Genomic DNA, 14,532 nt, shown 5'->3' with positions numbered 1-14,532 from the left:
TAGCAATTAGAAGTTCATGAAATAAAATAAATTTCTACAATACATACGGCTGTTGGTAAATTATTGCATCAAGAACTTCAGACATTAGTCGAGTCCACGCCACGTCGTGTTGCGGCACTTCTGCGTGGTCGCGGGCCCTACACAATATTAGGCAGGTGTACCAAATTTTTTTGCTCTGCAGCGTAAATGTCAAAAGCTATTGGTGACGGTTTGTAAACGAAAGCGAAACACATTGATGTAAGTCTCCTGTATTGTAGCACGATTAAGACAGAAATCAAAACTGATAAAGAGCGTGTCCTCCGTCTGCATCCATTAGCAGCCACTCGTTTGAGACGGGCGGTGACAGTAATGCGCTTACAGGACAACGGGCGAAAGCGTGCGCGGGCCTGGCAGGACGCGCCGACAGAGAGGGACACATTAGCCGGCGCCGCGCCGCCCCCCCAAGCGGCACTTTCTCCGGAGGGCGCTCCCTCTGCCGCGAGTCGCGGAGCTCGGCACTCGGCGCGCAACCATGGCCCCGCCGCCCGCCTCCAGCTCGTCGCTGCCGCTGTCTCTGCCTCTGCTCGTGCTGGCGCTGGCGACCGCCGCCACCCACGGCGCGGCCGTCGTCGACATCGTCGAGCACACACGTGAGCTCACAAACACTCCATTCCGTTCGCTTCTCACTCTTGTTGCTTTTGTTGTGGTTCAAATGGCTCTGAGCACTATGGGACTTAACATCTGAGGTCATCAGTCCTCTAGAACGTAGAACTACTTAAACCTAACTAACCTGAGGACTTCAGAGACATCCATGCCCGAGGCAGGATTCGATCCTGCGACCGTAGCGATCGCGCGGTTCCAGACTGAAGCGCCTAGAACCGCTCGGTCACACTGGCCGGCACTTTTGTTGTGGTGTTGAGCCCGAAGACTGGTTTCATGCAGCTCCGCACAACTTCATCTCAGAGTAACTACTACAGTATGCGTTCATTTCAATCTGCTTACTGTATTCGAGCTTTAATATGTCTGTAATTTTTAATTTTTAACTCACTACCATCTACGTTTACTATCAAAAGTACGATCATAGGGCCGGCCGTTGTGGCCGAGCGATTCTAGGCCCTTTAGTCCGGAACCGCGCTGCTACGGTCGCAGATTCGAATCATGCCGCAGGCATGGATGTGTGTGCTGTCTTTAGGTTACTTAGGTTTAAGTAGTTCTAAGTCTAGGGGACTGATGACCTCAGATGTTAGGTCCCTTAGTGCTTAGAGCCATTTGAACCATTTTACAATCATAGGGGAATCAAGCGAAATTTGTGAATGGAATGGCGATTTTTTGGTAGAGAAGATATCTACAAGATCTTTGATGGTATGCAAGTGTATGGGGACCCTTGCTGTTCGTGTTGTATGTTAATAACATTGCGGAGAATAACAGAAAACTCATTTTGCAGATGATGCAGTTATATATGATGAAGCACTATCTGAAAAAAGCTGCACAAATATTGATTCAGAGCTTGTCAAGGTTTCAGAGTGGGGCAAATATTGGCAACTTACTTTAAATATTCGAAAATGTGAAACAGTGCGCTTCACAAAACGAAGAAAACATAGTGTCCTACGATTACAGTATCAACGAATCGTAGCTGCAATCGGTCAACGCTTACAAATACCTATGTGTAACAACGGGTACGGATATTAAATAGAACGGTCACGTAGATAAAGCAGTTAGCGGACTCGGTTTATTGGTAGACTACTACCGAAATGCAATAAATCAACAAAGGAGATTGACCGATGGCCTTTGTAGTCTGTCCAACAAAGGAGATTGCTTACAAATCACTCGTGCTACCTGTTCTAGAGTATTGCTGAAGATTGTGGTATCCGTACCAAGTAGTACCAATAGTGGATATTGAACGTATACAGAAAAGGGCAGCAAAATGGTCACAGGTTTGTTTAGTCCACGGGAGAGAGTCACAGACATGGTGAAGAAGATTAACTGGCAGACTTTTGGAGACAATTGTACACTACGCAGATAAAGCGTAGTTAAAAAATTTCGAGAGCCAGCTTTGGATGATGATTCTAGGAAGATATTACAACACCGTACATATAGCCCCAGTAGAGATCGTGAGGACAAGGCTACGTTAGCTACAGCGCTCATAGACGCATTTGAACGACCGTTTTTCCTCCGCTCCATACGTGAATGGAACGGGAACACCTAAAAACTGGTACAGAGGGACGCGCCCTCTCCCAGGCGCTTCACAGTGGTTTTCAGAGTGTAGATGTACAGTCGTGGACAAAACGAGCGAGATCCCTCCCCTTTTCGTTATGCTGATCCGCACAGCTTTAAAGTCTGCTACACAGTATAACAGGCAAGGCGACGAAGTGCTACCAACATACTATGCACAGGCCTGAAATTGACAGACTATCTGAACTTTGTCAGACTGTTTTCAATCATGTGTAAGACTATATTAATGCTGATTAGTGTGTTAAACACAATACATAAATATAAGATATAAATGAAAGAAGAAACGCTAATTAGTATGAACTGTACTAATAAAAATGAATTTCAGCTTATGGAGATAACACAACTGTTCTAGTAAGACAAAGTACTCCAGATCGTTACGAATTAGGAAAATATTATGCGCATTCGGCCGCGAAACGGTTTGTGTCAACTTTCAGACTAGGCATAGTGGATTACCGTTGCTAAACTACCACGAAAGTGTGCAAATTTAGCAATGCGTGAAGTATCATAACGAAATTCAGTTAAAAATCATTCAGTGCCACACGTAAGTCAATTCAATTACTGACGGAATCGGAAAAAGGAAGGCAGTAACAAGTATGAAATCCTACAAGAGTTTCATATTGACATCCACAGGGCGCCAGTACAGAATAAATGTAGCAATAAAACGTATTGGAGGCGCGAGAATTTCTTAAAATTGCTTTACTGATAGTCTATCTGCCTCAATCGAGATTGGCGCTAAAGACTACACTGTTGAGCGCCCATAACACCATATCCATCCATCCATCAATCGAGATTAGGACCGAAAACAAACCAGACCTCCCTTGCAGTAGCAAACACCTTTCACTATGCTACCCGACAACCCAGGCAAACAGCCCTCTATTGTGACCCCAGACATGAATAAGCCGGCAATTTCGCAATGCAGTTTCTGTTGCATAGAGCTTTCTGGACTCTAAAACATGAATTTTCTACCTTTATGTCACCGCTTATGCGACAATCCTTCGGGATGTTTATCGAAATAACAAAATACTGTTATTAGCGAGTAACGGCAACGGGTTCTACACAACGCTGGTGACTACTTTGACGGTCAGTAACAGGTGCAAACATGTAACTTTTTTGTATCGGTTGTGAATAAATAGTTGCCACTATTTAAGTTCCAACCCTGGTATAGTCTTACATATGATTAAAACAGTCTGAGAAAGTTTGGATAGTTCGTCAGTTTCACGCCTGTGCATAGTATGTTGGTAGCACTTCGTCGTCTTGCCTGTTATACTGTGTAGCAGACTTTAAAGCTGTGCGGATCAGCATAACGAAAAGGAGAGGGGTCTCGCTCGTTTTGTCCACGACTGTACATGTATATGTAGATGCAGATTCCCACAGTTCTTTACATTACCATATCTACGATTCGCTAATGCCACATGATGTAGCATCATCCGACCCCTTCTTGTAGTCAAAATGTGCCAGAAATTTCTTTCTTCTTCATTTAGATTCAGTAGCATGTTATTAAGTTCGTGATCTAGTCTTCTATTTTTGCACATTCATTTGCAGCTTAACATTTCAAAGGTTTCTATTCGCTTATTATCCCAGCTGCTCATAGTCCACGTTTCAGTTCAGTACAAGGCTGCTTTCCATGCCAATACCTACAAAAGAGGCGTTTTAACACTTAGATTTATATTTGATATTAATAAATGTCTCTTTTTGAGAAAAGCTTTCCTGCTGTTGCCAGCCTTCGCTTTACATTCTCCCTAGTTTGGCTACTTTAAGCTATTTTGCTGCTGAAATAGCAAAGCTCATCGATTAATTTTAGTGTTTCATATACTAGTCTAATACTATCAGCATCACCTGATTTAATTCGACTGCATTCGATTACTTCTATTTATCTATTACTTCTATTTATCTTACGCCCTCTTTTCAAAACACTGTCTATTCCGTACAAATGCTTTTCAAAGTCCTTTGCCGTCACCGACAGAATTAATATGTCATCGGCAAACCTCACAGTTTTAATTTCTTCTCCGTGAAGTTTAATTCCCTTTTCAGATTTCTCTAAGGTTTCCTTCGCTGTTTGCTCAGCGTATCATAAGCCAAATGCTTTTTACCCGCCGTGTCAAGTACTGTTCAGGGCCATGATGCGCTGTCGAGAAAACTTCGCCTAAAGACTTTTACATCTATATAAATATTCCGGAGGATGTATCACACCAATATCATCGATTTTGTTTCCTATTCCATACGTGTACAGAGCGATGGAAAAATATTTTTCTATACGCTTGTGTACCTACCCTAGTATTCCCTATCTTATTCTCACGATCACTACACGAAATATATGCTGATGGTAGCATAATGATCACAGAGTCTTCGTCAGTACAGGTTATCTAAATTTACTCAACAAACTTCCGCTCTTTCAACAATTTCCAAGCATTTCTGCTGGACATTGATATGGGCTATACCGACATGTTAGCCGGCCGTTGTGGCCGAGTGGTTCTAGGCGCTTCAGTCTGGAACTGCGCTGCTGCTACGGTCGCAGGTTCGAATCCCGTCTCGGGCATGGCTGTGTGTGATGTCCTTAGGTTAGTTAGGTTTAAGTAGTTCTAAGTCTAGAGGACTGATGACCTCAGATGTTAAGTCCCATAGTGCTCAGAGCCATCTGAACCATTTGAACCAACATGTTAGGGTTCCAGCAGCACGTTCCTGATACCTGTTGAAACACCATTGTGATGAGAACACCACACACTGGAACAACACTCCAGAACTGAGTGCAGAAGCGCTTTGTTTATCATTTCCTTTGTAGGTACACCGCACTTTCCAGAACTTTACAAATAAATCTAATTTTTCTATTTGTCTTTTCTAATCCTGCCTTTACTTGATTGTTCCATTTCATATCGCTACTTAGCATTAGCTCTTTATAATTATATCATGTGACGTACTCAAAATGTTCAAAAATACCGTGTCCCTTCTCTTAGTTGTGGGCATTATCTCACATTTAACCACATTTAAAAGGAGCTGCCATTCATTAAACTCAGAGCAAATTTTCTCGAAGTCCTTTTACATATCCTTACGATCCTCTAGTGACGATATTTACCTGCAGACAGCAGGATCGCGAGCAAAAATGTCGTACTACTGCTGATGCCATTCGATAAATCGTTAATGCATATTGAGGATTAGAGGCCCCATTACGCTTCCGTTGGACGAACCGAATGTTGCTTTCCTTTAGGTAGAACATTTGCCGATCAGTGTATCGTATTGTGTTCTGTTAGGAAAACATTCCTCAGCCAATCACAAGTTTGCGCGGATGCTCTGTATGATTCTATCTCGGTCAGTAGTCGACGACGTGCACAGTGTCGAACTCCTCCGTGAAATCCAGGAAGGCGGAATCTGCCTGTTCACCTGCATCCGAGAATTACAGTTCTCATCGTTGTCTGCTGATTTGTGGAGCGAATCAGCGTGTCGTGACAGTAGGCCGGTATCTGGGGCTCCAAGATTTTGATAGAAATTTCAAAAAAGCATAACAAACTTTTTGATAAATGACAGTAGGTTTAAGGATAAGTTACTTGATGTATTGTTAAGAGTTGCAAGTTCTTTTTTAAACATTCAAGCAAGAGTGGCTCTTCAAATAGAGCCATTAACAGATAGGACTGATAGAGGAAACAGAGAAGACTCCAAGAAGAGCAGCGCGTTGTGATACAGGTTCGTTTAGTACGCGCGAAAGCGACGCGGAAGTACTCATCCGACTCCAGCGCCACTGTCTGCTAGGGAGGCGCTGTGCATTATTGTGGTTTACTTTTTAAAATTCCGAGAGCGTACGTTCCTGAAAGAGTCAACCAATATATTGTTGCGTCCAATGGTAAAGTAAACTTATAGAGATTCGAGCTCACACGGAGATTTACCAACAGTCGTTCTTCGCGCGCACAATTCGCCACTGGAGCGGCAAAAGCAGTTGGGGGAGTGACAGTGGTACAGAACGCACACTCCGTCACACAAGAGGGACTACGGAATATAAACGTAAAACGATGTCCTTTTTTTAGTCTTGAGAAATGGTGTTACTGCGATACAAATAACGGAATGCAGAATAACTGCTATCATCCAATAACGTAAATTACGAATTTGCGAGATTAAGGGGAACGTGACAGTTTGCAGTACAATAATATCTCGACTAATGAGTCACAGTTTGAGTCATTGAAGTCGAATAATATATCGCTCTGTGATATGAACTGAATCGAACATCAGAGAGAGAAGGCAGAAACAAAAGACCTCGTTGAACACGGTTGACGAATGGAATGTTTGTCTTCTATCTTTACGAACTATCCAGGTATTCACTGAAGTGGGATGGCATTGTGAGCTTAAAATCAAGATTTGATACCAGCTTCCCTCGAAAGCGTCACCTCGATCTATGGGTGATGAAACGTATGTTCAGGAGTGGGTACAGCAAATATCGGTCTTCAGTAGATTGGTAAGATACTACGAAACTGCCATGTTCTCATAAAATAGATACGCTATGAAAGTTTAGTATTTTATCCATCCTCAGCAACTGTAGTTGTATATAACGAAATAATAAGCAACCAGTTGCATAAAAGAAATTTAATTTCTTTACCGGTTTCGGGCACTTGGTGCCCTTCTTCAGGTTATACCTGTGGCATCATTTGCGAGTGCCAGCAGTAAGATGCATAGAGTAAAATGCCATGGTCATTTTCATAATGTCTGTACAAAATTAGTATAAAGAAGTTAAACGCTTCTTTATACTAATTTTATTGACACTCGCAAATAATGAGATAGGTTTAACTTTCTGAAGAAGAGTAGTACGTGCTCGAAACCGGTAAGGGAATTAAATTTCTTTTATGAAACTGATTGCTTATTATTTCTTTATATGCTAAGTAATTGTTGCACAGATTGTTCTGGAATCTGCTGGAATGCTCGTGACACACCCAGTTTAGAGACACCGCACTTATGTTCAGAAGAACAACGCAAATAGTCACAAGTATTGTGTTTTCAGTGAGCTTTTATTAGAAATAATGCAAAACCTGAACCGTTCATATTTGACGAAAGGGAAGTGCTTCTGTCAAACTTCCAATAATAAATTTTCAGAACAGAATCTTCAAACATTCTACCCTTTGCTTCATACAGCCCCCGCAGACCCCTGAAGAAAACGTAAGACTAATAAAAATACAGCAAAACAATTATTATTCCCGTGCTTCATTCTTGAACAGTAGGAGGAGGCCCTCTCCCATGATCTTTATGGTGCTTTGCAGAGTATTGATTTAGACGTAGCTGTTAATGGCTCCGTAGAATTTTGGAGAAATGGTTACAGTGACCAACAAATAAAACATGCTAGGCTGCAAAGTCTACGTGGCCCGAGAATTTTTTTGGTCCCGACGAAGTCTGTATGGAATGAAGGAAATTGAAATCATTTTAAAATTTATTGTTTAATATGTTACTATTGACTGTTGTTTCTTGCAGCGGAAAAATTCTAAAATTTAAACGTAATTTTAAGAGCGCGACCCATTTATTAAGTGCTTTGGAACTAACCACTTGCAAATAGAACGCATGTGGAAGGAAACGGATGTCGTTTCACTTCATTTGAAATCTATGGATCTCCGTTGACAATACTAGCACAGTGTGTTTAAAGTTCTTTTGCTTCTCGGATAGATTTCTTGTCTCTCAGCAGGCAGCATCAGAATATTTTCTACTCAGTGTAATTAGTAACTTTCTCCTCATTATACTCGTATTTGTCTTCCTTCATACTCATCAAATTAAACAGGACCATGCAATGGATTAGCTATTTTCAGGTAACATAACACGAAAATCTCACAAATTGCTTAACGAGTTCATATGTTGAGGAGCAGCAACTTCATCTCATTCTTCGTTATTAGAGGCTAATACCACAGCTTATCTGATTATCTAGACTAGATGATGTTGACTCATTGTCAGTAGCATAAGTAGCAGGCTCATTTACATAAGCTTCTATTCTTACAAGATACAGAAACAACTACTTATTTTTTAACTAACACATTTAATGATATTTGTATTCTGTTTATTTATAGTCTTTCGAAGCACAAATTGAATACAAAAGATTAGTGGTAGTTAATCGTTAGTGTCTTACAGAAATATTTCCCTGTACTAGCTTGTACCTGTTGTTTACATCTTCTTCGTTTAGATTCACGTCGGTGAAGCAATCTACCGAACACTGTGTGTAAATAAAATAATGAACAGGAAGAATGAAAAGTTACTTTTTTCGCGGTTCTGTCAAATCAGTCTCTGAAATGTTCCACGTAGCTGCCTGCCGGTCCTCATCAGAGAGCGGACCCGCCTGCTGCAGCAGCGACGTCAATAGGGCTATGATTAGACACGAAACTGGTTCCCTGCGAGGCCCAGTGCAGTACGATCACGCTGCTGGTGAAAGTGGCAGGGGCTTCGACCGCCGCTCCAGGCGCCAGTATCTGGGCGCCGATCGAGCAACACAGCGACATTGCTTCTTGTTTACCAACATCTCGGCCCACCAGCCTGGGTACAATGGCCGCTCTCACCTACTGCCGTGAACACCCACCCACCCTCCGTGTTGGTGTGGTTGGGTTGGGAATGGAGCATATAATCACTTCGTCAATATCTCACACCGGTAGTTAAATATAAGACACTGCTGGCAAGTTAAATAACAGTAAGGTCGGGAGAAAAGAGGAGCAGCAAAAATTGTAGAAAGAATAAAACAAGTTAACAAACTATATAAAATATATAGATACTTTAAAAAGCTATGCCAGCTCGTTAAAGCAACTTACCTGGAACAATTACGAATTCTCGTCCCCAAAAAAGTTGCAATAAGTTGGAAATACAAAGGAAATTGATACAATTGTTAATTTTGTTGGTAAGACAACTTTTTATCAACTGAATTACTGTACTCAGTTTTAATCAAAGGCATCTCCTGTGCTGTACGAAGGCAATAAATTAAATAATTAAATACTTGGATGTAACTATTTTCTTTTGAGTTACGTCTTTTATGTTACGTTAATATTCGCTTTATTTACAAGCAAAGGATGTAGATGAAGCACTTACTTTTATTTATGTATCCTATGTATTATTTCAGTTTTGCTCTTCTGTAAGCATTTTTGCACTGAAACCTCATCGATAAATGTTTTCATTGAACTACATATCACAATGCTGCTGTTCAAAACACTTGAATTCCTTGCTAAGTTAACAATGGTATCAAAGGAAACTACAGAGGGTAAAAGTGGAATGAGTTGTTGGGGAAAAGACAGACGGGTAATGGTGTGGTATTGGGACACTCTGGTGATATTTGTGTGTATCTTAGGTTTTAGTTTTTTTTATTTCCTATTTTTTGTTAATTTTTATTTGATGGCATGTTGTGTATAACTTGAGTTATTGATTTTCTGTTGATGCTTTGTCTGTCACTGAGGAGTTTTCTTCATTTATTATGTCCCACTGTATGAGATACTTTCTTTTGGGTCTGAGCAAGTTATTTCTTCTATTATTATGGCAGAAGATTGTCATTTCTGTTCTTGTTCCAGTTTAGTGGTGATATTCCTTTATTAAGTGTTCTGCAAATGTCGAATGGGTGTCCTCACTCTTCGGTACTCTTACATTTTCTTTGCACCTAATATTAAAGTTTCTAGTAGTCATCCAAGTACGTTTTGAGTTGCAGGTATTTATTTAATACATCCCTGACCTATAATGTTTGTTTCCCTTCTGTCGTAGGTTTTACTTGGTTCTGAATTGCACTGTTTCTTTTAAAATTGATTTAATTTCATGTTTTTTAAATATATTTCTAATTTGCTGTGAGTACATGATCTAATCGTGATTTATCAGGTTAATAATAATGCGGCTGCCACATCTGTATCGTTGGTCAGAACATATGTTAGTTAAGTCTTTACTCAAAGCATTCACTTTCCTCTAGTTACAATACACGGTGATTCAAAAGTAACTGTACACACTTTATGGGTGTAATGTATGGATCAGTATAAGACTAAAAAGTTAAATGAAGTTTTGTCTGAAACTACTTTATCTCCGAGTTATGCATAAAGCTAGTTGTAGTAAGCATTACATCATGGGCCAGCACAGGCTTCTGGCGTCTCGTATTCGCCTACATATCTCACGATGATGCTTTGTCGACAGTGCCCCTACACCTGAGTCGGGCGATAAGACAGTATCTCAGAGTTGCTTATACCGATAAGTGGACAGTTTGTGCAGGACCAGTTGCTTGGCCAGCCAGATCTCCAGATCTTAACCCCTGAACTTCTACCTTTGGTGCCATCTCAATGAGCTCGTGCAGGGTGTTGCAATTGAGAATGTAGCACAACTACAGCAATGAAAACAGCTGTGCAACTATGCAGAACGAGGTGAACGGAGACTGCAAATTTCTGCTGTAAGAAGTCGAGCGTGTCACTGTCTTCGTGTGCATGAACATAATTCTGAACATGTCCTGAGGTAAACATACAGTACGTAGTTGAGTTGAATTTCGGATCCCTTGAAGTCATTGCTTCCTGAGAAGAATTTTATTAATTTTATGTTGCATTTGTGATCCGTGCTCTACTGCATAACAATGAAACGAAGCAATTTAAGACAAAACTTAAAGACAAAACTGTAAGATGTTTTATTCTTATTGTAGTACATACGTTATATCCACGAAGTGTGTACAGTTACTTTTGAATCACCCTGTATATGTAATGAATTTCATGTAACAAAAACAACCCTTTCTTACGGGTCAGCTCAATAGAAGTAATCAGTCCCCCAGCCGGAATGTTGCACTAGCGTCTACACTCGCCTTATTGACAGGCAGGAATTGTACCACGGTAGAGTACTTGTCTGCAGTATGCTACCCTTCTCCTTTCCCACTCTTCCTTTCAATAATGCGAGCAAAGATAAACTTGCAGTGTCCTACCAACATGTAAATAAACATAGGAGACAAATTAAAACTCTGTGCCAGACTGTAACTCAAACGTGTAAAACACTTGGTAACCAGATCAAAGAGCACAAAGCCTCCGGTATAGAAACCCTCATTTATGAAGCCCCTACTTGTTTCGAACACTGTCAGGTACTCTTTTTCCTTGCACTAAAAGTTTATGTGGCAACTACGAGGGTGGTGCAATAAGCAATGCCCCACATTTTTTTTAAAAGGCCATTAATAAACACAGACTAACGTCCTTATTGGAGTTTCACATTTGATGTTTGTTCTGTGTGCTGTTGAAGTTTTTATCCGTTCTGGCAGATGAGAGCCATAGTACAGCGTCAAAATGGCGTCTACATACGACTCTTGTTACATGCAGCGTGCTGTTTTTGAATTATTGTGTGCAGAAAAAGAAACCGTGGTGAACATCCATAAACGTTTGTGTGCAGTGTATGGTGATGCTGCAGTTGATATGCGTACAGTTGAGCCATGGGTAAAGAAAGTTGCAGTCTCGGGAAATGCAGAAACAGAGCTCCGTGATCAGCCAAGTTCGGCACGTCCTGTCACAGCCACTGCTCCAAAGATGCTGAATTGTGCCGAACTGGGCATCAGAACTCGACAATTAGTTCTACAGTTGTCGATCAGCATTGAAAGTGCGTATGGGATGATCGAGACTCTCGGATATTCAAAGAGGTGCTCACGGTGGGTTCCACGAATGCTCACAGCGGACCACAAGAATCAAAGAAAGACTATTTCATCTGAATTGTTGGAGCGTTTTGAATCCTATGGAGAGGCCTTTCTGTCAAGGATCATTACGGGGAACGTAAGCTGGGTGCACCACTTTGCGCCGGAAACAAGAAGACGCTCCATGGAGCAAAAGAAGAAATTCAAGACAACCCCCTCTGCCAGAAATGTCATGGTGACACTCTTCTGGGATTGTGACAGCATCATTCTCGTGGATGTGATGCCAAGAGGCTCAACCATCAATTCAGAGGCATACGTGAAGACTCTGACAAGAACCGTTTCCAACGCGATAATGCACGCCCACGCACAAGTCTCAGAACCCAGGAACACATCGCATAATTGGGTTGGACATCATTGCCTCATCCACCCTATAGTACAGACCCGGCACCCTCGGCCTTCCATCTCTTTGGGCCGCTTAAAGATTCTCTACGGGCAACACAAGATGAGGAGAGCGTCAGTCATGCAGTGAAGACATGGCTACGCCTATAGGACAAGAGCTTTTATCAGCAGGGAATACATACTGTTACACAACGTTGGCGTACGGCCATAAAAAGTGATGAAGCCTATGTAGAAAAATAAGACATGGACAAGACATGTTGATGTATATTGGCACCAAACTCTGACTCTTAAGAATAAATATGTTCTGAGAAAAAAAATGTGGGACATTACTTATTGAACGACCCTCGTAGCTCCGCAGATGATGAAGAAATTGAAGAAATGTATGACGAGATAAAAGAAATTATGCAGAAAGTTAAGGGAGATGAAAATTTAATAGTGATTGGGGATTGGAATTCGATAGTAGGAAAAGAAAGAGAAGGAAAAATGCTGAAGATGAAGATGAGATGGGAGATATGATACTGCGAGAAAAATTTGACAGAGCACCGAAAGACCTAAGTCGAAATAAGCCCCTGGCGTAGTCGACATTCCATCAGCACTACTGATAGCCTTGGGAAAACCAGCCATGACAAAACTCTTCCATCTGGTGTGCAAGGTGTATGAGACTATCGAAATATTCTTAGACTTCAAGTAGAATATAATAATTATAATTCCAAAGAAAGCATGTGATGATAGGTGTGAATATTACCCATGATCAGTTTAATAAGTCGTGGTTGGAAAATACTAACACATATTCTTCACAAAAGAATGGAAGAACTGGAAGAAGCCGACCTCGGGGGAGGTCGGTTTGGATTCCGGAGTAATGTAGGAACACATGAGGCAATACTTACCCTACGACTTCTCTTACAAGATAGGTTAAGGAAAGGCAAACCTACGTTTATATCGTTTGTACACTTAGAGACAGGTTTTGAAAATATTGACTGTAATACTCTCCTCCAAATGCTGAAGGTAGCAGGTGTAAAATATAAGGAGCGAAAGGCTATTTACAATTTGTGCAGAGGCCACCCAGTAGCTGTAAGATTCGAAGGGCATGAAACGGAATCAATGGTTGAGAAAGGCGTAAGACAGGGTTGTAGCCTATCTCCGATATCATTCAATCTGTATACTGAGCAAGCAGTAAAGAAGTAGGAATTAAAGTCCATGGAGAAGAAGTAACAACGTAGAGGTTTGCCAATGACATTGTGATTCTATCAGAGACAGCAAAAGTCCGCAGCTCGTGGTCGTGCGGTAGCGTTCTCACTTCCCACGCCCGGGTTCCCGGGTTCGATTCCCGGCGGGGTCAGGGATTTTCTCTGCCTCGTGATGACTGGATGTTGTGTACTGTCCTTAGGTTCGTTAGGTTTAAGGAGTTCTAAGTTCTAGGGGACTGATGACCATAGATGTTAAGTCCCATAGTGCTCAGAGCCATTTGAACCAAGAGACAAGGACTTGGAAGAGCAGTTGAACGGAATGGGCAGTGTCTTGAAAAGAGGATATAAGATGAACACCATCAAAAGCAAAACAATGATAATGGAATGTAGTCGAATTGCACTGAGCTGGAAAAGGTCATGGGTTACCTCCTAACATCGTGTTGGACTTCATTTTTCCCAGTGTATTGGAGCAACTCGACGTAGCATGGACTCAACAAGTTATTGGAAAACCCCCTGCAGAAATTTTAGCCATGTTGCCTCTGTAACCGTCCATAAATGCCAAATAGGTGCCGGTTCAGAGTTTTGTGCACGGACTGACCTCTCAGTTAAATAAAGTCCCATAAATATTAGATGGGATTCAGGTCGGGCTATCTGGGTGGCCATATCATCGTTTAGAGTGCTCATCAAACAAATCGCGAACAATTGTGGACCGGTGACGTGATGCATTGTCATCCATAAAAATTTCATCGTTGTTTGGGAACATGAAGTCTACGAATGACTGCAAAATGTCTCAAAACAGCCGAACATAACCATTTACAGTCAATTATCGGTTCAGTAAGACGAGACGACCCCGTCCGTTCCATGTAAACACAGCCCACACCATTATGGAGAAACCACCAGTTTACACAGTTCGTTGACAACTTGAGTGCATGGCTTTGTAGCGTTTGCGCCACTCTCGAAGCCTACCATCACTTCTTACGAACTTAAATCGGGACTCATCTAATCAGGGCACGGTTTTCCAGTCGTCTAGGGTTCAACCGATATGATCACGAGCGCAGGTGAGGATTTACACACGACGCCGTGGTGTTACCAAAGGCACTAGCGTTGGTCGTCTGCTGCCATAGTCCATTTACGCTAAATTTCGCCGCACTATCCTAACAAATACGTTCGTCG

General features: G+C 41.6%; 1 protein-coding gene across 1 annotated transcript in view; it reads left to right on the top strand.

Moving 5' to 3' along the window:
• Positions 1–511: 511 nt before the first annotated feature.
• LOC124594385 (protein takeout-like) overlaps positions 512–14,532 on the top strand; it is a 97,688-nt gene continuing 83,667 nt past the window's right edge. Inside the window, exon 1 of the mRNA XM_047132753.1 lies at positions 512–629. Within this exon, the coding sequence (XP_046988709.1) occupies positions 512–629 (118 nt within the window). The remainder of the gene's footprint in view (positions 630–14,532) is intronic.

The sequence above is a fragment of the Schistocerca americana genome, chromosome 2, assembly GCF_021461395.2.
Source record: "Schistocerca americana isolate TAMUIC-IGC-003095 chromosome 2, iqSchAmer2.1, whole genome shotgun sequence".
NCBI classification, from domain to species: Eukaryota; Metazoa; Arthropoda; class Insecta; order Orthoptera; family Acrididae; genus Schistocerca; species Schistocerca americana.
Note: the sequence above shows the minus strand (reverse complement) of the source record. Positions and strands in the feature narration are given on the sequence as shown.